A 22600-nucleotide genomic window follows, 5' to 3' on the forward strand; every position below is an offset into this window, starting at 1 on the left:
CGAAATATTGCTCCTTTCTACACAATACTTTTGCACCTGCAGGCATGCAACCGGGGAAGGGGGTATGGGTGAAGTGTGTATGTATGTGTGTGTGTGTGTAATACCAGACATTTCAGGGACAATTCTGTCCAGCAGAATATACACGAAACATGTCTAATATAGTAGTTCTCTACCCTGATTCTTCTCTTATTTTTATTTTTTGGTAACTTTTATTTCCTGATCCTGATTTAATGTAAAATGTAATGTTTTCTGTGATGAAGGCAGAGTCAGTGGGTGGATATGGCCAGAGGCTAATTTCAGCTTCATGGGAAGGAAGCACTCTAGACATTAAAGTTGCCCGAAGACAACTGAGTGGGACTTTTTGGACCAGGAGGTGGCCTGGTCTTGCAAATATTTCCCCCCAGAAGCTAAATGATTATCTGCTGTGATGCACTGCCCCTTCCAATGCCCAGGAATTCATGTTCCCAGAAACGAACTAGGCCAATGGCAGCCCTCCTGCCTCTCTACTCCAGGTCAAGAAAGGCACAAGGGAGACCAGCAAATAATACTGAGGCAGTGTTTTGGATCCAGAAGACCTTGAGGTACCAGGAGAAGAGTACTGACAGCCCCGTCTGGCCAGTGGGGAAGGTGAGGCACGGAAAGAATGATTCGACACTTTCAGCAAAGGTGAGGGGGAACCAGGACCTTAAGGGGGAACATTCTCTTTTTCCTCGTGTGAGGGAGGAGGGCAAGCTATACTACCAACCATAGCGGCCACAACTCTCCACAGCAAAGCGGCAAGGCTAGCCACCACAGATTACCCTGAAGGCAGCTGGATGGCTCCTTCACCGAGAGAATCTAGCTCCATGCTCGCTGGGCCCACCCTCAGGACTGCACCCAGGGCTGGAAACTGAGGGAGGATCCGCCTGGGCAGGCACATAAGGTAGGTAGCTCTGCTTCATAAGGCATGGCTGCTGTCTTTTGAGGAGTGGGCTCCACACCGGGAGGTAGGAATCAGACACGACCTCCCCTGAAGCTACCCTGCAAGAAAACAGAATCGGGGGGAACGATGCTGCCTAGGGAACTCATCATCCCCAGGGGCTGGGGGCTTCCACTACAACCAAACAGCATCACACAACCAACCGATTTCTTGTGTCGCTGGGGAGAATAAGGGTTGGGGGGGGGACACAAATGGATCATTATTTGCAGATGATTGTCTAACTAGAAGGCCTAGGGGAATCAACCAAAAAACTACCATAACCGAGACCAGAGTTTGCTCAAGTGGCAGATTAAAAGTCAAGCATACAAAAACCAATCGTTTTTGGCGTCCCTTGGTGTGGTCTAACAGCTCTAACACCTTGGAAGAGCTGTGCTTTTCTGCGAGGCCTCTGAGCTTTGTGCAACTTGCCATTATTTTAAAAAGATGGAGGGGAGCCAAGGTCAGGCCACCTCAGCTGCAGATACCAATGTCACCCCAGGCAACAATATGCGGAAGGTGCCTGGGCTGACTGCTGCAGAAGGGGGCGGCCACCGCTACACCCTCTCCTACAGAGGCCCTCCCTCGCCTCGTCCCCCCTCAGCCCCCCTCTCCCAGTTCTTTTTCTATTCCAAGCCCAAAGACACACTGGGAAGCATGGCAAGGGCCGCTGCGGGAGCCACCCAGGATGGATGTGGTTAAAGACTGTGCTATGTCATTTTCAAATAAAGTCTGTTTTTTTAAAAGGCGGTGGGCTGTCAGGTCTTTCTGTCCTCTCGTTGCCTCACTGGTCAAGACCCTGGCGAGGCCAGGGCGTTGAGCTGCAACCGAAGACTCCCCTAGTCTGGTCATAAATGCCAAGGGAGGCCCCGCAGGGCTGAGCCTGGCAGCCTGGCCAGCCCAGGACGGTGGTCATTTGCGGTCCAGGCTGGCGTGCAGCTGGGCTTCCCGCACCATGCGGTCGAAGGAGCGCGTGTTGGTCTCCTCGCGTACCTTCTCCCGCACGTGGAAGGAGGCCCGGGCCGTGGAGCGGGCGGTCTCCAGTGCGCTTCGCCGCTCCCGAGAAAGCTGCTCGCTCCGCTCGAGCTTGCGCCCGATGGCTTGCAGCAGCTCCCGCCGGCGGGAGTCTTCGTCCCTCTCCACCTTCTCCTTATTGGCGCGCTGGGCTCGTTCCTTCTCCAACCGGCTCTGGCCCACGCGCCTTGCCTTCTGCTGCACAGCTTCCTCGGCTGCCTGCGTAGCGTGCTGCAGCCGCCGCTCCCCGGCCCGGGCCAGCGCCTCCAGGTGCGCCTGGTGCTCGCGCCCTTTGCGCTCCGCCACTTCCTTGGCCCGCCGGCCCTGCAGCTCCTCCCGCCGGGCCCGCTCCCGCAGCTCGCGCGCACGCTGCTCCACCAGCTGCTCGTAGTTCTCCTGTGCGCGGCCCAAGCTGGCCTCTAGGGAACTCCGCAAGCCCTCTCGTTCCGCGCGCTCCTGCCGGGCCCGGCCTTGCAGCAGCGCCTCATGGCGCGCGCGCTCCGCCCGGCTCAGCTCCCGCTTCTCCCGCAGCAGCTGGCCCTCCTGCCGCTGCTTGGTGCGGGCCGCACGCTGGGCGCGCTCCCTGCGGACCAACTCGGCCCGCTCGCGCCCTTCCTGTAGGCCCTCCTCCCGCTGCTTCAGGTTCTGCTCCTGCTGCAGCTTGCGCAGCCGATCCTCCCGGGCCGCGCGCTCAACCCGCTCCCGCCGCAGTAGGCCCTGGCGTTCGGCCAGCTCCCGCCGCCGCTCCTCGCTGCGCTCGCACTCCCGCTGCCGCCGCCGCGCCTCCTCCTGTTCCTCGCGCCCGCGACGGCCGCGCCGCTCCTCCACCTGCGCCGCCCAGGCCCGGCGGCCCTGCTCCAGCGCGCGCTGCTTCTCTCGCTCCTCGCGCTCCCGCCGCTGCTCCGCCCGCACGCGCTGCTGCTCCCACTGGCCGTGCGCCGCGGCGCGCTGCTCCAGCAACAGGCGCTCCTCCTGGTGGCGCGCCAGCATCAGAGCCGCGATCTTTCGGTCACGGTCCGGCACCCCGCGCAGGCCCCGCTCGGCGCGCACTTGGCGCACGATGCGCTCCACGTGCTGAGCCGTCTGCGGAGAGTGGCTCAGGTCACCTAGGCTGAAGCTGCGGCCTGTGAGCGGCACCAAGGCCAGGGCGGAAGGACGGCCCAGGGGGTTAGGGGCGGAGGACGCGGAGCCCGCCGGACAGCTGTTCCTGGCCGAGGCCCGCGGAGGCCAGCGCAGCTCCCGCAGGCTCTCCCCGCTGTAGGAGGACGACGACGCGCCAGACTCAGAACTGAGGGCGCCCTCGCGCCGACGGGACAGCGAGTCTAGCGAGTGGCTCTTCCTACCTGCCCGCGAAGCCGCGGGCGGTGGTTGCGTCCGGGCTGGAGATGGGCTGGAAGAGGCCTTGCGGGTGGCGCGCGGCGCAGGCGAGCCCGGGAGGCTGGCGCTGCTGCAGCTGCTGCTGCTGCCAGCTGCTCCGGGGACCGAGGCGGCGGTGGCCGCAGTCCCCAAGGGCGTGAAGAGGCGCCGCTTCTCCTCGCGCACAATGCGCTCTCGCTCGGCCCGGCACTGCTGCAGCTTGGCGCGCCGCTCCGCCTCGTAGGCCTCATACAGGCCGGTGGCCACTCGCATGGAGCGGCCCGGGGCCTCGCGCACCAGGTCTGCCAGGGCCCGTGGCAGCAGCTCCACGGGCTTGACTGCGCAGCGGGCGCAGGCCTCCAGCGAGCGGGGACTGGTCAGCACGTAGCGGCTCCCCTCGGCCTCCGGACAGTCGAAGTTGAAGAGATCCAGGTGGAGCAGCGGAGACTGCTCCCGCCGCCCGCCTTCTTCCGCTGCGCTCGGGACTTCAGCCTTGCGGGGCGCCGCCGCCGAGGCCGAGCCCGAGGCTGAGGCTGAGGCCGAGGAGGCGGCGGGCTGCTGGGCCCCCTGTGCCTCGGGGGGGCCAGGTGCGGCGGCTGCATCCCCATCCGAACTTTCAGGCTCGGCTCCCTCCTTTTCCTCTTCCGGCACCGGGTCCACCATGGCTGAGTCCTGTCCTTTTGTGGAGTCCCTGCGCAAGACAAGGTAGGGACATCGAGGAATACATGAGAGCAGTTCCCCCGCCCCCCCCGCCCCATTCACATACCCCCACCCCCAACTTAATCAGCTTTGGGATTAGGCTCAGAGGCCCGATGGGACGTAAATCATAATACCAATGCCCTGAAAACCCAGGCGAGGGTGGAGGGGGGTCGGGGAGAGTGGTAGGAGGGATGAGACTGTGCAACCGGAAAAGCCTCAACATTCCTCAGCCCGAGTGTGCGGGGCAAGGGCCTGGGGCCCGGCTCCCCAGGGCGTCTGGCCCGCTGGATGCATCTCCTTCCTGCTGCAAGTTAAGATGAAAAGATCGCGGTGCAGGCAGTAGCCGGCCAGGGAGGCGGTGGAGGATTCCCGGGAGGATTAGTGTATTTGTTTGCAGCTTAGGCGGGGACCGGGGATGCAGCTTTGCAGGAACAAAAAAAAAAAAAAAAAAAAAAAAGAGAGAGAGAGAAGAGGCCTGTTCATCCTCAAAGTGCATGGCTGCGAGGACCCCATTTACCTAGGGAAGAAGTTTATTTGGGATTAGGCTCAGAGGCCCTCTGATTTGTATGATTAAATTTACATGATGTATATTACATGATTGCCCCCTGCCAAAGGAGACCCAGGCCCCGGGGCCCGGGGCTGATGGAAGGGCTGAAACAAATGCCTCAATTACAGAAGGCCTGCCCGGGAGAGGTGTTCGATTCTTGTTCTGTCTTTTGGACAGAGCTTGCTGGGAGCTATGCCGGTCCTCCTACCCCCACCCCCGGTGTTTGCTGGGGATGGAGAAGGCGCCTGGGTCCTCTCAAATGCACCCGATCTCCTCCAAGTCTGAACGTGCTAAAGGCATCATTCACCCCCATCTAAGCTCCGACACCTGCCCCTGGATGCTCTCCGAATCCCCCTACCGTATCGCTGCGAAGTGGGCTCTGGGGACTCAGCTAGCCCGGCCACGCCAGTGCCCGCAGCTCCTGGCTCTCAGGGCAGGTTCACTCACCGCACGTCCCGGGCTTGGGCCCCGCGCGGAGGGCTTTTGTTCGCAGCTCGCCGCTCGCCGCTCTCCCTTGCGCGTCTTCAATCCCCGCGCCCGCGGGGTCGGATTACTGCCGGCTGCAGCCGCGGTAGGAGCCCAAGCTGCCACCGCAGCCACCGCCAGGGTCTCTCCATGGGGCCCGCACACATCCCAGATGCTCCCTACCCGCGGGAGGGGGAGTGCGACAAGGTCTCCCTAAAATAACGCGGCTCTGCTCCTTTCCCTCACACTGGTTCTTGAAAAAGGAAGCCGGGTTCCATCGCTGCTGCATCCCTCGCGTTCTCTCCAACGGTGAAGGTACCGCAGGTCTGGCGACGCCCCCGGCGCCTCCTGGTGGACGTTCAAGGGTGTTGGTTTGTTTGCTTAGAGGGCGAAGAAGAGAAATACTTGTATATTTGGCGGAGATATATTATGTTGTTTGGTGCGGATGGAGATCTATCTATCTCCATATATATATATATTTGGGGGAGGTGGATCTATATATATTTGGTGGAGATGGATATATATGTGTATATATATATATGTATGTATATTTGAGGGGAGATGGATATGTATGTATTTGGTGGGGATGGAGATATATATATATATATATATATATATATATATATATATATATATATATTTGGAGATGGATATACACACACACACACGGTGGATATATCTGCTGAAAACCCCTATTCCATAAGCACCTCAACTGGGTAGAATGAAGGAATAGCTTGGCTTGTTTCTCAAGAGGACCCTGAGAGACATAGAAACTTGATAGTGAATAATTGCATAGAAATAGGTTCGTCATCCAAACTATGATTTTATTTTTTCAAGAAAAACTAAGAGCGTTCAGGTAGGTTTGAGACAGTCAGAAAATGTGTGAATAGTGTTTAATGTAAACTTGGAGGACTTTCGGGTTCCAGGTAACACACATTGGAACCAATTAGGGCTGTTTGATGAGTGTTATTTTGAGACACCTCCTCCCCACCTTTTTTTCCCATTTGGAGTGGCAGTGGCTATAGGAGACAGATGGGAGTAGGACTGGAAGGAGGAGCTTGGCGGGTGGGTGGGGCATGATGAACTATGTTGTTAATAACCTAGCTGCTGTCAGATATGCAGTGAGAGGCAAGTGAAGGATTGAAAGCAGGGAAACAACATGATTGGATTTATATTTCTGGAACATAACCCTAGCAACAATGGAGTGAGGGGGGGCGGTCAACAGGATGCAGGAAGCCCTGTTAGCTGGACACTATAGTCACCCAAGGCAGGAAAGATTGGGACTTAAGGGGGAAGAGTAGCAGGAGGTGCGGGTCTGGGTGACCTGGGGCATGTACAGATTCCTGAAATAGAAAAAGAATATTCAAAGATAGCTTGGCCCTGAGGGTGTGAGAAGCAGTGAAGGGTTAGAGCTGACTTCCTGGAGCAATGAGGTAGTTGGGTGACCCCAGTGAGAGCATGGACCCAGGAGGGAGGATTAGGTGATGGGGAGGGCCTGGGAAGGAGGGGTTCCTCTTTGGACCACTTGAGTGTGAGGCGGAGCTGGCCAGCAGATGGGGCTAGAGTTTAGGCCATCATCCCTATATACAATGTTCCTAAAACCAGCAGAGGGAGTGAGATCACCCAGGAAGGGCCGGAGGAGCGGCAAGGGAGGCAAGAAGGGTATTGATGAGGCTGCTCAAGGAGAAGGAGTCCAGGAAGGAGACCAATAAGGACAAGCAGGAAAGCCATGGTGACATCAACAAAAACAGCTTCAGTATGGGTTTTGGGGTTGATGCTGAAATGCAGGAGGTTAGGGGAAGGTGGGAAAATGAGCATTAGTAAATCTTAATCTTTTTTTTTTTTCTTTTTTAAGATTTTATTTATTTATTTGACAGACAGAGATCACAAGTAGGCAGAGAGGCAGGCAGAGAGAGAGAGAAGGAAACGGGCTGTTTGCGGAGCAGAGAACCCAATGCAGGGCTCGATCCCAGGACCCTCTGGGATCATGACCTGAACTGAAGGCAGAGGCTTTAACCCACTGAGCCACCCAGGCGCCCCTAAATCTTAATCTTTTAGTGGGGGCTACTAGCAAACATGTTCAACCTTTACACCGGAGGGAGGACAATATCTTCATCCTCCTGGACAGAAAGCAAGTCTTCTCTGACCCGGAGGGAAACTATCTCCCAGAGATGTTTGCTGTACACACTTCCTTGGAAAAATGGTCCAGAATAAAAGCCTTTGCAAGACATCCAGAAATGCTATGGAGAACTACCCTCAATAGGGAAAGGGCACAATCAGTCAGGTGGCGAGGAAGAGGTGGGGCTAGGATTTGGACGAGGCCCTATCTGATCCTGAAGGGGGCCACCATGCTTCGTGTTTCCACAAGTAAACTATATAGAGATGTGAATTTAGGTGCAGGTGAGAGGGCAAGCCAACCTCTCCAAACCTTGGCTTTCTCTTTGCACAGAGTCCCATTCCATTGCCTACCTCAAAGATCAATAATGTCTGCTATGTAAATGCCACCTTTGTCACTGAGTAGGGACAATAATTGCTACCTTCCAGGATTGTTGTGAAAACTGGAAAGATATAGGCACAGTACCTAGACGAATGTCTAGGGGAATAAGCAGTGATAAAATAGTTACCATTCATTTTGATAAACCTCATCTCATAAGCATGGTCAAAATCGAGAAAGAAATACGTATAGTGTCTATAAGTTTTAAGGGGAAGCCCCGCAAATGTCCCATGTTTGATTAAGGAATGATTCATCAACTGGGAAGGTCACAGAAGGAGAGGGCATGGGAAGGGGACCCTGAAATAGGACACCGATCTTTAGCTAGCCACTTCAGCAAAACTGACTTGGCCAACGGTGTTGGTGGGGGCAGGCAGGGGGCAGGTTTCACCACTAAACACCCAGATAACTCTCACCTCTCATCTTGAAGTGCATTGCACATTTCAGGAGATGGGTTTCTTTCTTTCTTTTTTTTTTTTTTTTTCAATTGGAGATGGGGTTTCAAAGAGGCTAAATATTGATTTCCTTTAGGTTGGGAGTCCTAGCCTGCCCAAGGTCAAAGGTGTTAAATCCAAGTTTATTACGGTACCCAGTAAAGATAGGAGCCCAGTTTGGGAATGCACGCCCACCCCTTGTAGGTGAGCCAGTGGACACGGTGGTGAGGAAGGTCGGCTTAAGAGTCATGCAGACTGCTTGTTCAAATGCCAGCTCAACAAAGCTGTATGATTTTTTTTAAAAGATTTTATTTATTGGGCACCTGGGTAGCTCAGTGGGTTAAAGCCTCTGCCTTTGGCTCAGGTCATGATTCCAGGATCCTGGAATCAAGCCCTAGCAGGGAGTCTGCTCAGCAGGGAGCCTGCTTCCCCCTCTCTCTCTGCCTGCCTCTCCACCTACTTGTGATCTCTCTCTGTGTCAAATAAATAAATAAGTCTTAAAAAATATTTTATTTATTTGAGAGAGAGAGAGAGAAAGAGAGCATGAGAGGGAAGAGGTCAGAGGGAGAAGCATACTCCCCACCAAGCAGGGAGCCCAATACAGGACTCAATCCCGGGACTCCAGGATTATGACCTGAGCTGAAGGCAGTCGCTTAACCAACTGAGCCACCCAGGCACCCCAAGCTGAATGATTTGAGACAAGTTTCTTAGGTCCTCTAAGCATCTCAAAAGAGGAGGCCACAATGGGGACCATTATTTTGCCTTGCACAGGCCTTTAGAGATGATGATTTGTTAAGTACCCTGTTTGATCCTTTAATATCCTAGCTCACCGGCAGTCTGGGGAGCTATAACAAATTACCTCGCACTAGGCGGCTTAAACAACAAACGTTTCTCATAGTTCTGGAGGCGGGGAGGTCCGAGATCAGGGTGCTGGCAGATCTGGGGTTTGGTGGAGGACTTCTCTTCCAGCCTTGCTCATAGCCAGCCCCTTGGGTTGGCTCCTCATAGCAGAGAGAGAACAAGAGGGCACAAATTCTGTCCTGTCTTTTCTTATAAAGACACAAATCCCATCATGAGTGCTCTATCCTCGTGTCCTAATTACCTCCCAAAAGGCCCCATCTCCAAAAATCATCACATCAGAGGTTAGGATTTCAACATTCGAGTTGGGGGGACACCCAAACATTCAATCCATAGCTCTCACTTAATTTGGACAAAAAAACCCCTCCAACAATGTAGACATTATATCTCCATTTAAATTCGGTTTTCTCAGTGCCCACTACCAACCGCAGCTCTGTGCACTTGGGTTATCCCTTTTCTTCTCAATATAATTCTATTCATGGAACAGGGATTATTCAATCTAAAACTCTAAGTCAAGAGTTGGTAAACTATGATCTGTGGGCCAGATCTACTCACTGGCTGTTTTTGTACATAAAGGTCTATGGAACACAGCTATGCTTATTTGTTTCTATGTTGTCTATACTACCGGTTGTGCAACAATATCGGAATTGAGTTTTCACAGAAACGGTATGGCTCAGAAAGCTAAAATATTTACTCTTGGGCTCTTTGCAGAACAAGCTTGCCAGTCCCTGTTCTAATGGCTGAAAATAGCTTGTACCCAGTGATCAATTTATTGCCTTGCACCTCCAAATTCACTCTTGAGGACTTGTTCTGGGAGAGGGGACTTGACGCATTTTCTACCGGACAGTAAGGAGGATGCTGAGGTTTGCCAGTAGGGGGAGCTGGAGGGACGTTGCAGGAAGAAGGGGCCGCTCTTCCCGGTGGCTTTGGGTGAATTTGTGCTTCTACTGGTACCAGCTGCCTGATGAATGGGGCGGGCGACCATCCTGCGACACCCTGCTCCACCTGCATACCCACAACAGTCTGTGGCTTGCAGCTGGAGCCCAGGCCTGGGGAGCGCTTCTGAGGCAGACACCACATGTGTTCAGCCTTGTGCCCCTAGTGGGGCCCTGACTCCCTCTCTCCAGCCTCAGTCCACCTTTAAAGATCATTTCCTGCTTTGCGTGGCATCTGTGGAGCAGCCCCGCCCCAAACCTCTCTGCCATCCGTGGGCAGCAATCACATCCTTCCCAATGAGCTCTGAATCCCAATTGCCAGGCAGACCTTCCAAATTGTCCTTCCTGAGTACTCTAAGACTGCGTTAGGGAACCCTATATCTCTCTATATCTCTGTTTTTACTCTCCTTTTAAAGCTTAATGCCTCCTTATACCGGGTTCCTCTATTTAAATTACTGTATCGTTTCTTTCTCCGGATTAGACCCAGAGTAATACACAGTGTAAACTGTAACCATTCCCAATTCTTGAGACTAAAGCCTGAAAGGGAAATTTAGGACATAGACGAGCAGGTAAAACGTAGTATCTGTTAAAAAATGAAGTACTTATTTTGTACTTTGTTAGAGTAATAAATGTCTATCACAGTAGGAAATGAGAAAATACAGGGGGAAAACACAGGAAAAAAATCACCTATAGAAAAAGAATTGTCCGAAGACTACCAGCTTGGTTACAGCTTGGTGTGTAGGTGGTAGGGACTTGTAAGTTGTGGGAGGAGAGGTCCCTATCTGTTTCTGCTCTCACCTGCTTAAGGCCTGGTTCACAGCAGACCCTTCTGCTGAATGCATCCACAAGAGGGGGGGTGTCCAACCGGTGTTATTTTGTTTGCCATATATACAAGGAAAGTGGCCTTCTCAGAATATTTTGAGTCGTTAAGCCACTTTGATGAATCACCGGTGTTCAGTATGGTGAACAGGTGATGGTCATGTCTGAGAACTGTCCTGTGGGATAGTGGAGACCAGCCTGCCCTAGACCGTGGAGGTGCATCAGAATGGGAATCTAGAGGGAATCTCACAGTTTATCTGATGGGGTTTTCTCTCCCTTCTGGAAGAGCCACACCTCATTCCATCCACCGCTCCCCATAGCACCAGAGAAGTGCCCTTGTTCCTGAGTGTGACCATGCACTAGGGGCGCTGCCCAAGGTCATTTTGTCTCTGAACAAAATGGATCTGCTCAAAAGAGCCGGCCGTTGTTCACGAGCTGGCCTTGATTCCAGTCTCTCTGCCTATCCCCTGGGTTGTCTGTTTCTGGGATGAAGCCACTGCTGATCAGCTCTTTAGACCTCTTCCATTTCAGAGTGGTTAGTTACTCTGCACTGGGGCGCTGCCCCAAAGGCAGAAGTCACAGCTTGTGTTCCCCCAGGTCTCTCCTCTCACTCTCTGCCTCACTCACACACACTCCTTGTTTTAAATGGACAGTCCTTGGGCGCCTGGGTGGCTCAGTGGGTTAAAGCCTCTGCTTTCAGCTCAGGTCATGGTCTCAGGATCCTGGGATCGAGCCCCGCATCGGGCTCTCTGCTCAGCGGGGAGCCTGCTTCCTCCTCTCTCTCTCTCTGCCTGCCTCTCTGCCTACCTGTGATCTCTGTCTGTCAAATTTAAAAAAAATTTTTTTTTTAATGGACAGTCCTAACTTCAGATGTTGTGCGCCATTACTCTCATAGGGTCTTAAACCAGTCATCCTGATATTTATATTCAGATATTCAGAGAAAAGTCATATTCCACTACTGGAGATGGTGGCCCCTTTTTGCACGTTTGTCTTGCTATTGGGCTCCGTTTTACCATCCACATGGGTCCATCAATCACACAAGAGCAACAGCAACAAAGGCATTGAAAACTTCTTGTTACAAAGACCCCAGTGGGGCTAGGAAGCCTGGGGATACCGAGAAGGGTGAGACAGGACCCTTGCCCCGTGCACCAGTTGAAATAACAATACCCAAACATCCCAGAAGTTCCATGAATAGTAGGGTTCAACCAGTTACAAGAGCTGGTAAACGGCATAGAAGAGCAATCACGAGGCAGAACATTGTTAATACATTAGTAACAGGTGCATTACTGCAGAACGTCAATAATGTGTAGTAACAGGTGCATTACTGATTCTTGTACAGCGTTAGGTGAATTCTTCAGCCTCTCCGAGTCTGACTCCCTTTCTGGATTGAATCAGTTTGCTAGGGCTCCTGTAACAGCATCTCACAGACCAGTGGCTTACCCAGCAGAAATTTGTTGTCTTATGGTCTGGAGGCTGGAATTGCAGGATCAGTTTGTCATCTGGCTTGGCTCCTTCTGGCATTGCTCTCTCTGGGACATCTTTTTTTTTTTTTTTTTTTTTTTTAAGGTTTTATCCATTTATCAGAGGGTGGGGGGGAGAGATCGAGCACAGGCAGACAGAATGGCAGGCAGAAGCAGAGGGAGAAGCAGATTCCCTGCTGAGCAAGGAGCCCGATGTGGGACTCTATCCCAGGACGCTGGGATCATGACCAGAGCCGAAGGCAGCTGCCTAACCAACTGAGCCACCCAGGCGTCCCTCTCTGGGACGTCTTTCTGTGACGCAGACTCCTCCTCTTTGAAGACATCAGCCCACCCTGACAACCCCACTTTAACCCCTTCCAAGGCCCCATCCTTAGTCACATTCAGAGGTGTTGGGGGTTAGGACTGCAATGTCTGAGCTATGAGGGGACACGGCTCAGCCCATAATATTGATGAAGTGGAAACAAGGGTTCCCGGCTATCTTCAGTCACTCAAATATTGATTGAGCGTCTATTGTTTGCCAGGCACTGGGATCACACGGACAGGGCCCCATTGGCATGGGATCTGTGATAGGGAGATGATTATGGATCAGTTACACCAGGGCTGGGAAGGAGAAGGGCTGCTGGGAGAGCATCAGATCAGGTACTGGACTGCCATGGCCTGAACTAAGGCAGCCACAGTGACAGGGAGGATAGAAAAATGTTAAAAATGGGGCCTGGGTGGCTCAGTCAGTTAAACGTCTGCCTTTGGCTCAGGTCATGAACCCAGGGTCCTGGGACTGAGCCCTGCATTGCGCTCCCTGCTCAGCAGGGAGCCTGCCTTCCCTCTGCCCTACCGCATGCTTTTGCTCTCTCTCTAATAAGTTAAAAAAAAAAAAACTTTATAATTCTAGAAAAATGTTAAAGATATTTATGAGAAAGGATCAACAAAATTGATACATGATTAGACATGGGTCAAAATTCCTAGGTTTCTGGCCTGGACAACAGATATGCGGGGAAAGTCGTAGTATTTGCCGAGTAAGTTCTGGCAAAAATGACGAGTTCCACTTTAGACCTGTTTTTTAAATTTATTTCAACTTCTTTTTCATCATGATAAGTGCAGTTTAATCCCCATCTCCATTTCCCCCATCTCCCACCTACCTCTCCTCTAGTGACCGTCAGTTAGTTTTCTATAGTTAAGAATCTGTTTCTCGGTTTATCTCTCTTCTCTTTCCCTTTATTTCCTTTGCTCATTTGTTTTGTTTCTTAAATTCCACAAGTGAGTGAAATCATGTGGCATTTGTCTTTCTGTGGTTAACTTATTTTACTTAGCATAATACTCTCTAGCACCATCCATGGCGTTGCAAATGGAAAGATTTCATTTTTTTTATGGCCGAGTAATATTCCATTGTGTATATGTATCACCTCTTCTTGATCTATTCATCTATGACACACAGCTGGGCTGCTTCCATATCTTGGTTATTGTGAATGATGCTGCTATACACATAGGGGTGCTCATATCTCTTTGAATTGGTGTTTTGTATTCCTTGGGTAAATATCCAGTAATGTGGGATCATAAGGTAGTTCTATTTTTAAGTTTGTGAGGAACCTTCATGCTGTTTTCCACAGTGGCTGCACCTACTTGCATTTTCACTGCCAGTGTAAGAGAGCTCTTTTTCTCCATATCCTCGCCAATGCTTGTTTCTTGTGCTTCCCTTTGGGCCTGTTTATTTATTTATTTTAAAGACTTTTTAAAAAAAATTATTTGACAGAGAGAGACACAGCGAGAGAGGGAACACAAGCGGGGGAGTGGGAGAGAGGGAAGCAGGCTCCCCCACCGAGCAGGGAACCCCACGAGGGGCTCAATCCCAGGACGCTGGGATCATGACCTGAGCCGAAAGCAGATACCTAATGACTGAGTCACCCAGGCGCCCCACTTTGGACCTGTTTAATGGTCATAGCCATCAGGTGTCTAACGTAATAGATGAGATCATGAGTTTCTGAGTCTGCAAATCTGGGTCCAAATCCCAGCTTGTCCATGTCCTTGCTGTGTGGTCCAGGAGAGCAACTCAACCTCTCTGAACTACCATTTGTTTGCTCTAACCTGGCTAGCTCAGTTGGTGGAGCATGTACTCGTACTCTTGATCTCAGGGTTGTGAGTTCAAGCCCTACGCTGGGTGTGGGGCTATGTAAAATAAAATAAAATTTTAAAAGCTGCTGCTGAGACTTAAATAAGATGAAATACGTTCATCACATAGCACAGTGTACCTGTGTACCTGGTGCGGAATAAGCACTCAAGTAAGTAGCAGGGCATTATTGTTCCTAAATTTGGATGAGATGATGAGCAAATCCAAGCTTTCTTTTGGTTGATTTCCTTTGCATCTGTAGATTATGTCTCTAACTTAGATTTCCGTTCCTCTGCTCCCTTTGGAAACATTGCCGTCCGGTTATTTTGCCTCTTGTTCCTGGAGGTGAGAGGATTTCCCCCATGCCCTGAGAGAGCAGGGTAGAAGACAAGATTGTTTTGTTTACCCAGGCCAGTTTGAGAAGGGACCTCAATGATCACTTCACCTTCTGGCCTCCAGGTGGCGCCGCTCCTCTGCTTAACTCGCGGCTCTGGCGCTAAGCCTCTGGAGTGAGAAACCAGGCAGGAAAACACCAAACGGAATCCCTAAAGCCCAGCGGAGTGCTGAGTGCCCTTGAAGGACAGTTTCTTTCTTTCTTTTTTTTTTTTTTTTTCCTTTTTTTTAAAAGATTTTTTTTTTAAAGATGTTATTTATTTATTTGACAGAGAGAGATGACAAGCAGGCAGAGAGGCAGGTAGAGAGAGAGGAGGAAGCAGGCTCCCTGCTGAGCAGAGAGCCCGATGCGGGACTCCATCCCATGACCCTGGGATCACGACCTGAGCCAAAGACAGTGGCTTAACCCACTGAGCCACCCAGGCGTCCCTTTTTTTTTTTTTTTTTTGACACACAGATCACAAGTAGGCAGAGAGGCAGGCAGAGAGAGACAGGAGGAGGAGGCAGGCTCCCTGCTGAACAGAGAGCCCGATGGGGGACTCAATCTCATGACCCTGAGACCATGACCTGAGCCGGAGGCAGAGGCTTTAACCACTGAGCCACCCAGGCGCCCCAAAGGACAGTTTCAAAAGGCAGCTTGAAGATGTGCCTTCCTCATTTGGCCTGTAGGAATTGACTCATAGACACACTTCTCTAAGCAGGCCGTGGTGTTTCACGCTTCCGCCTCTCCGCAAGTACTTTTTGCTGTACTTTTTGATGCTACTCTGCCTCGAGAACGCCCTCTTGCCTCCGCCTCACACGTCAGCTCACACGTCCCCTCACATGTCCCCTCCTCCGTGAAGCCTTCCCTGATTAGACCTTCATTTTGGGTTGGACACCTCACCACTGTGCTTTCACCACCCCCTGGGCATTGCTTTTGGATGGAGCTACAATTATATGTATATATATTTTTAACACTTTATTAGAGAGAACTTCAAATATTAAAAAATGGAATAAGTGATCTAATAACATCAGTCTTGCTGATCTGTAATTTCGGCTTTTCTTATATGGTTCCCTCACTAGACAGTGACCTCTATGAGAGGATCTGTATTTTATGGCATCTGGGCCCAGCTTCTGTGCTTGACATAAATATTCAATAAAGATTTGAGGAATAAGTGGAAGCATCCTTGGTCCCGTTTCTCTAGTCTACTTCCCCTTTTTTCTATTTGGGAGGCTCTTCCCACCTTGCCTTTGGTCTTGGAGGTGAGCAGGGAGGAGGCTGTGGGCATTGCTAGCAGCACACAGGACTCAATATGGCCCTGCTGTGACTCCCTCCTACACCATGTGACCAAATGTCAACTCTGTCTTTTTTTATGAACATGACAGATTAATGTCTCTGAGCCTCAGTTGCGTTATTTGTAGAAGAAAGAAAGAAAGAAAGAAAAGAAGGAAGGAGAAAGAAAGAAAGATAGGAGGAAAGGAAGAAAAAAAGCAATGATGCTTGCTTTGCAGGGCTGTGAGAATCAGATAAGATACCCAATAGCTTGGTACACAGTGGGTATGCCACAATGCTACTTTCCTTTCCTGTGGGTTTTATGTTGACTCAAGGGAAATGACTTCATCCTTGGGAAAGAATGGCTGTTATTCATTATGCAGCAGGAACAAGGACAATGGGAGTCTTCGGGAAACACCGGCTTCCCCTGCCTGGCATGGGAAGTGGAATGTCAGCCTTCCCGCATGGCCAAGGCCTCTGTATCTGACAGGGGAGGCCAGACTGGCCAAGGCAACATGAGGAGGGCAGCAGGCGCCCTGCACAGTGCCCTCCCAGTTCTGTTTGTCCTTTCTTCTTCCTCCATTCATCTGATGCCCAATGTTCTTGAGTGCCTTCTGTGTGCAGGCCCGGGGCTAGGTGCTCAGGCTATAGTGAACAGACAGACTTGACCATGCCCTCACAGAACCTGAGGTGTCTATGGATGGGGTGGAGGGAGACACAGGTGCACATTGCAACGAGGGATAAGGGTGACGAATGGAAAGTGTGGGCTAGGAAAGCAAATGACAGGGGGATCTCACCTAGTCTGGGGAATAGGAGGGTTTTCTTGGGGAAGTGACATGGCAGCCGAGATATTAAGAACAAATGGGAGTTAGCCAGTCCAAGCACGTGGGGAGAACAGAACCTAACCGATCTCCCAGCCTGGATCATCTCTCCAGGTCCACTCATGCAGTGCCCCATGTGTGTGTCCCACCCAGAGCTCCCTGTCTCACAGCTCTGCTTACTCTGCATCTCCCCCAAGCCTCCTAGTCTGGAGTTTCCTTCTCACCAAGGAAGTCACCCTTAGATAGCAGCTGAGAAATTTTTCCTTCAAGGAGCACTTGTCTTCTTCTCAAGGATGGTTACAGAGGAATGGTCTTTCAAGAACAAATTCCGAATAGTGAGAATCACAGGTACTTTCTGGCCAGTGTTTTGGGGGAATCACAATTGGCTGCAGACTCTTTTCTGAGCACAACCTCTGCCTCACAGAGCAATCTCTCTGCTCTCTCTCTGTCACCTCATCCCTTAGCTTCTGCCCATCAGAGCAACGTGGCAAGACCCAGAGCCCGTCCTTTCTGATTTGGCCCTGCTGGAGGCCAGGGCCCAGGGCAGGCCAGGGGATTTGATGAGGGCAGGTAGGTGTTCTGTTACCAGGCAACAGGACCCAGCCCATCTCGGGGCAAAGAGTGAGCTTGACGTCAGCACAGAGTGAGGTCAGCCCACAAAATGGTCTGTGAACCTCCAAAGGAAACAAAAGAGCACCAAGAGTGGAGCTAGACTGCTTTCATTTCCTCTTCTTGACTAAGCTGGAGATCAGGGCAACACTGGCAATGGAAGGCGAGATCCTGGAATCCCCCTGTGGACAGGGATGGAGAAGCACGTTCCCCATCAGACGATAGCCATATGGTTCATCTCTAGTGACCCTGCTGTCCCAAATGTGGTGCCGTTCAAGGACTTTATGTGCAACTTGGATGTAGACAGCATGATCAAGCATGATGCTCATCTAAGCAGGGGACCATAAAAATAATTGTTGCTAGGATTTATGTGACAGACACTTTTCCCCGTGCCACATACTTTTAAATTTTTAATGGATGCTCACGGTGACCCTAAAATGTGGGGATTAGGCAGTTGACAGGTGACACAGGAAGAAACAGATTGAGAGGAATTAAAATGCCCAAGGATACACAGCTGATATTGGTGAGACAGGCTTGGAAAACCATCTAAAGCCCTTCACCAGCACTGAGAAACTCCATTCATTCATTCACGCATTCGCCAGAAATTTACTGAGCTCCTTCCATGTGCCAGGCAGTGTTTGAGGTAAGACAGACAAAATCCTGCCCTTATGGAAGTAAATCCTGGCAAGGAGAGTGGGAATAAAAAAGTAAACAAATTAAAGAGATAATTTCAGGGACACCTAAGTGGCTCAGGTAGTTAAGTGTCCGACCCTGGATCTCAGTTCAGGTCTTGATCTCAGGGTGATGAGTTCAAGCCCCCCACGAGGCTCCTCACTGGGCATGGAGCCTACTTCAAAAAAATAAAAAGTAAAAAGAATTTCTCAGAACTTCTATCCAAAACGAAGTGGGCTAACAGAGCCATTTGGACGGAATGGTCAGGGAAGTTGTCCTTGAAAAAGGGACATCTGTGTCAGAGGGCGCTGCCATAGGGAGGATCTGAGGGAAGGTCCTTAGGCAGGAGAGGAAACAGAGTACTGGACATTAATGGGTTCTAAGGGAGTTGTCATTCTAGACTGATTTTCAGGAACTTGACTGGGATACAGTAAGATCCAGTCCTTGGGCTCAGAACAACTACCTAAACACAGACATGGTAGACCCGTGTACACCGGCCGGGTGGACAGGGGCTGGAGGGTCAGTGAGCCGGGAGGGTTAATGTAATCTAGAATTACTCTCATCAAAGTAGGGCCTAGGGTGGGGAAGGGGATGGATCCTCTCCTTTGAGCAGGTTACGGCCCACCCAGAGATCTGAGCATACTCTGGGCACTGACTGCAGCGTAAGACACCGACAGACAATAGTTAGATGGTCTCTGTGGAGGGCAGCCACACCAGGGTGGTGAGCAGGGCCAGAAGACCATTTATTCCAGATGGAGAGCTGTCTCCAGAAAAATCTAGGATTGGCTGGAAGGAGTTACAAGGAGTCTGATTTCTTTTTCTTTCTTTTTTTTTTCTTCCTGCTGATAAAATGAATATATGCAGACAATTCCCAAAGCAGAGAAAAAGTAGAAAGGAAAAGGAAAAGAGATCATTTTATTCCCACTATCCAGAGGCAATCACAGGTCATATCTGATGTAATTCCTTCTAATATTTTTCTAGGCTTTAAAAAACATAGTTGAATCAGGGCGCCTGGGTGGCTCAGTGGGTTAAGCTGCTGCTTTCAGCTCAGGTCCTGATCTCAGGATCCTGGGATCGAGTCCTACATTGGGCTCTCTGCTCAGCAGGGGGCCTGCTTCCCTTCTTCTCTCTCTGCCTGCCTCTCTGCCTACTTGTGATCTCTCTCTGTCAAATAAATAAATAAAATCTTAAAAAAAAAAAAAGTAGTTGAATCAAAGTGCACCTGTCCACGGTTTTGTCAGTGGTATGTGTGTACATAAATGTTGAGAGAAGCGGCGGAACAAGCAGACTGCTCCGAGGCTGGGCTCTGGAGTTCTTAGCCCGGGCTTCAATCCTGACAATGTCCCATATCAGCTGTCTGACCCTTCCCACCCCCTATTCTATCCCACCTCATCTGTAAAACAAGGATTATATAACCCTGCCACATAAGGTTGTCCGAGGTGTAAATGAGCTAGTGTTTGTAAACCTTAAAAACTGTGCCTGGAGACACCTGCTGCATAACGCTTGCTAAGGGAATACTACCCTTCTTTTGTCGAATGTTACATCATAACCATTACAGTGACACGAAGATGTTTTATGGAAAATTCTATTGTCTGAATCAGAGTCCATCCTATATGTTCACGATAGCAAACAGTCCCCTCATGTTGGACGTGGTTTATTTCTGACGTTTCAGATGGTGACTGCCTGGAAGTAGTCACTGGGTCTACACTTCCAGTTGGTGTATTTGGATGGAGTCGCAGAAGGGGATTAGTGGGTTAAAGGACATGGACTTTGTTTTTTTGCTTTTTAAGAAAGATTTATTTTTAGGTAGGAAAAACATCCAACTGCTAAAAAAATTCAAATAGTACAAAAGAGATTACAGTGAGAAGGACTGCTGTGATTCCTGTCATCCACTTTCCTCCTCAGGGGTACCAAAATTGGTTTCTTGTTTATGCTTCTGGAGCTGATCAGTAGAAACAGCAGATATATCTCTATCTCTATCATCTCTATCTCTATCTCTGTCTCTATCTGATGTGCATTTTTAAAAAGTTGGTATACTGGGGTGCCTGGGTGGCTCAGTGGGTTAAAGCCTCTGCCTTTGGCTCAGGTTGTGATCCCAGGGTCCTGGGATCAAGCCCCACATCGGGCTCTCTGCTCAGCAGGGAGCCTGCTTCCTCCTCTCTCTTTCTGCTTCTCTGCCTATTTGTGATCTCTGTCAAATGAATAAATAAAAAAATCTTTAAATAAAAAAAAAATTGGTATACTACTACTAATGCATCTTGCCCTTTTATCTAGTATGTCTTAGAGACATTTTCTGTTGTTACCTCAAGAGTTGCTTCATTTGTTTGCATGCCTGCGAAGTGTTTCTTATTAAGGTTAGGCAATAATTTAACTAGAAATAGATACAGGCATTTAAAAGTTATTTGACGCAGGGTGCCTGGTGGCTCAGTGGGTTAAGCTGCTGCCTTTGGCTCAGGTCATGATCTCAGGGTCCTGGGATCGAGTTCCGTGTCGGGCTCTCTGCTCAGCGGGGAGCCTGCTTCCCTTCCTCTCTCTCTCTCTGTCTGCCTCTCTGCCTGTTTGTGATCTCACTCTGTCAAATAAATAAATAAAATCTTTTTTTTTTTTAAAGTTATCTGATGCATATCAATGTATCTTTTAAAACTGTGCTCTGGTTAGCACCAGATAAACCCTATAGCCCCGTCTGATTAGTGGAACCAGAATTAAAAATCCAGATCAGCTCAGGGGTGCCTGGCTGGCTCAGTCAGTAGAGCCTGCAACTCTTGATGCTGGGGTCCTGGGTTCAAGACCTATGGTGGGCATAGAGCATACTTAAAAAAAAAAAAAATCCAGATCAGCTCAAACCATGTTATCTCTGCAAAGATCTTCAAAGACTAATTAGTAGTGGTTGTAGGGAGGAGAACCAGTCACTGAAGAATCCCCTCCCGATGGCCCCCTGAGGAGATCTGACTAAAAATGAACTGGGCTGACTTGTGAGGTATAGGGCTCTCCATTTTTATTTCTTTTTATTTTACTTTTGAGAGAGAGAGAGAGAGAACATGAGTGGAGCGGTATGGGGGTAGGGCACGGTGAGGGGCAGAATGAGAGAAAAATTCCCCAGCAGGCTCTATGCCCAGTGTGGAGTCTGACACGGGACTAGATCTCACAACCCTGAGATCATGACCTGAGGCTCTCAGTTGTTTTTTTTGATTGTTTGTTTGTTTTTTAAGATTTATTTACTTGGGGTGGGGAGGGGGCAGAGGGAGAGGGAGAGAATCTCAAGCAGACTCCCAGCTGTGACATTCCATGAGGCTCTCAGTTTTTAAAATGTTCAGACATCATCCAGGTGATTGTATCTTCTAGCATGTTCTGGCAATTCAGAATAGAGGAACTATGGCTGCATGAGAACAGGCAGGCACGTCCTACCTAAAGACACTCCGTTTCAAACACCTTTGTACCCGGTGCTGAACACACCTCAGTTGTAGACCTCCAACACAGCCCAGAGATGCCTGGAAGGGCTCACTCTGTGCATGCCTGTGCCCGGCGGGCTGGTGGGCTGGCTGGGGGGGGGGGGGGGGACACAGACTCCGTCTGAGCCCCGAGTCCATTCCAAGGCCTGATTCTTCTTACATATGCCCTCAGGTGTGGAATGGAGAGGAGGCAACACTCTGAAAGCCTCATGGAAGAGGTAGGGAGAAAGGTGCCCCACAGAGGGCCTTCCTGTGGGGACAGAGTGTATCTTGGCCCTTTGCAGGGCCAGCTTCATGGGATGAGACCTGTGCAGCTTCACGGGGCCCCACATTCAGTATAACCCTGCCCTTAGTTTAATGTTCTTCTGCTTTCATCTTGGAATTCTATTTTTTAAAGACTTTATTTTTAAGTCATCTCTACATCCAGCGTGTGGCTCGAACTCACAACCTGATCAAGAATCACATGCTCCACCAACTCAGCCAGCCAGGTGCCCCTGTCTGAGAATTCTTAATAGTTTTTAAGCAAGGGGCACCCTATTTTCATTCTGCACTGGGCCTGGCAAATTACGGAGCCAGTCCTGTCCCTTTTGATTACAGGAGAACGGTGACATGATTTTTTTGCTGCCTTAATGCTACAAAGGCGAGAACTGGGTCTGCCTGGAAACCTCCTGGCTTCTAGACCCAAAGCGGAGATGTGGACGCCAGACTGCTTTGCCTGGAGAAGAAGGGGGAAGAGGACAGTAGGAGGGGGGACAAGAACTCTGGAAAGGTCTTGAGGCCTGCCTATCCTGACATGCCACTTAGTTACTTCCTCATTACACAAGAGGGTATCTCCAGGGGAGAATATCCATCAGTGGCCAGCACATGCCCAACATTTAGAGCCTGGGCCCCACTGTGTTTCAGCCTGACCTATGACCAGGAGCGGAGGGGATTAGTTGCCTGCTTGGGCTGGACTCTGGGATGAGCATGTCATCCATACGAGCTACACAGATAATATTGCATCTCCATAGATAGATCTATATATCTTGACAATGTATACCTATAAAAATATTGTATGTTCGGGCGCCTGGGTGGCTCAGTGGGTTAAGCCGCTGCCTTCGGCTCAGGTCATGATCTCAGGGTCCTGGGATCGAGCCCCGCATCAGGCTCTCTGCTCAGCAGGGAGCCTGCTTCCTCCTCTCTCTCTGCCTGCCTCTCTGCCTACTTGTGTTCTGTCAAATAAAAAAAAAATATATATATATTGTATGTT

General features: G+C 50.4%; 1 protein-coding gene across 1 annotated transcript; it reads right to left on the reverse strand.

Annotated features, from left to right (window-relative positions):
• Nucleotides 1-1385: 1385 nt before the first annotated feature.
• Nucleotides 1386-5349, reverse strand: CCDC177 (coiled-coil domain containing 177). The gene is made up of 2 exons (XM_059373478.1): nucleotides 5019-5349; nucleotides 1386-4016 (listed from the first exon to the last, which is right to left on the reverse strand). The coding sequence occupies exon 2, from the start codon at nucleotides 3986-3988 to the stop codon at nucleotides 1868-1870; it is 2121 nt and encodes a 706-aa protein (XP_059229461.1). The 5' UTR covers nucleotides 3989-4016; nucleotides 5019-5349; the 3' UTR covers nucleotides 1386-1867.
• Between the last annotated feature and the right edge of the window lie 17251 nt (nucleotides 5350-22600).

The sequence above is a fragment of the Mustela nigripes genome, chromosome 13, assembly GCF_022355385.1.
Source record: "Mustela nigripes isolate SB6536 chromosome 13, MUSNIG.SB6536, whole genome shotgun sequence".
NCBI classification, from domain to species: domain Eukaryota; kingdom Metazoa; phylum Chordata; class Mammalia; order Carnivora; family Mustelidae; genus Mustela; species Mustela nigripes.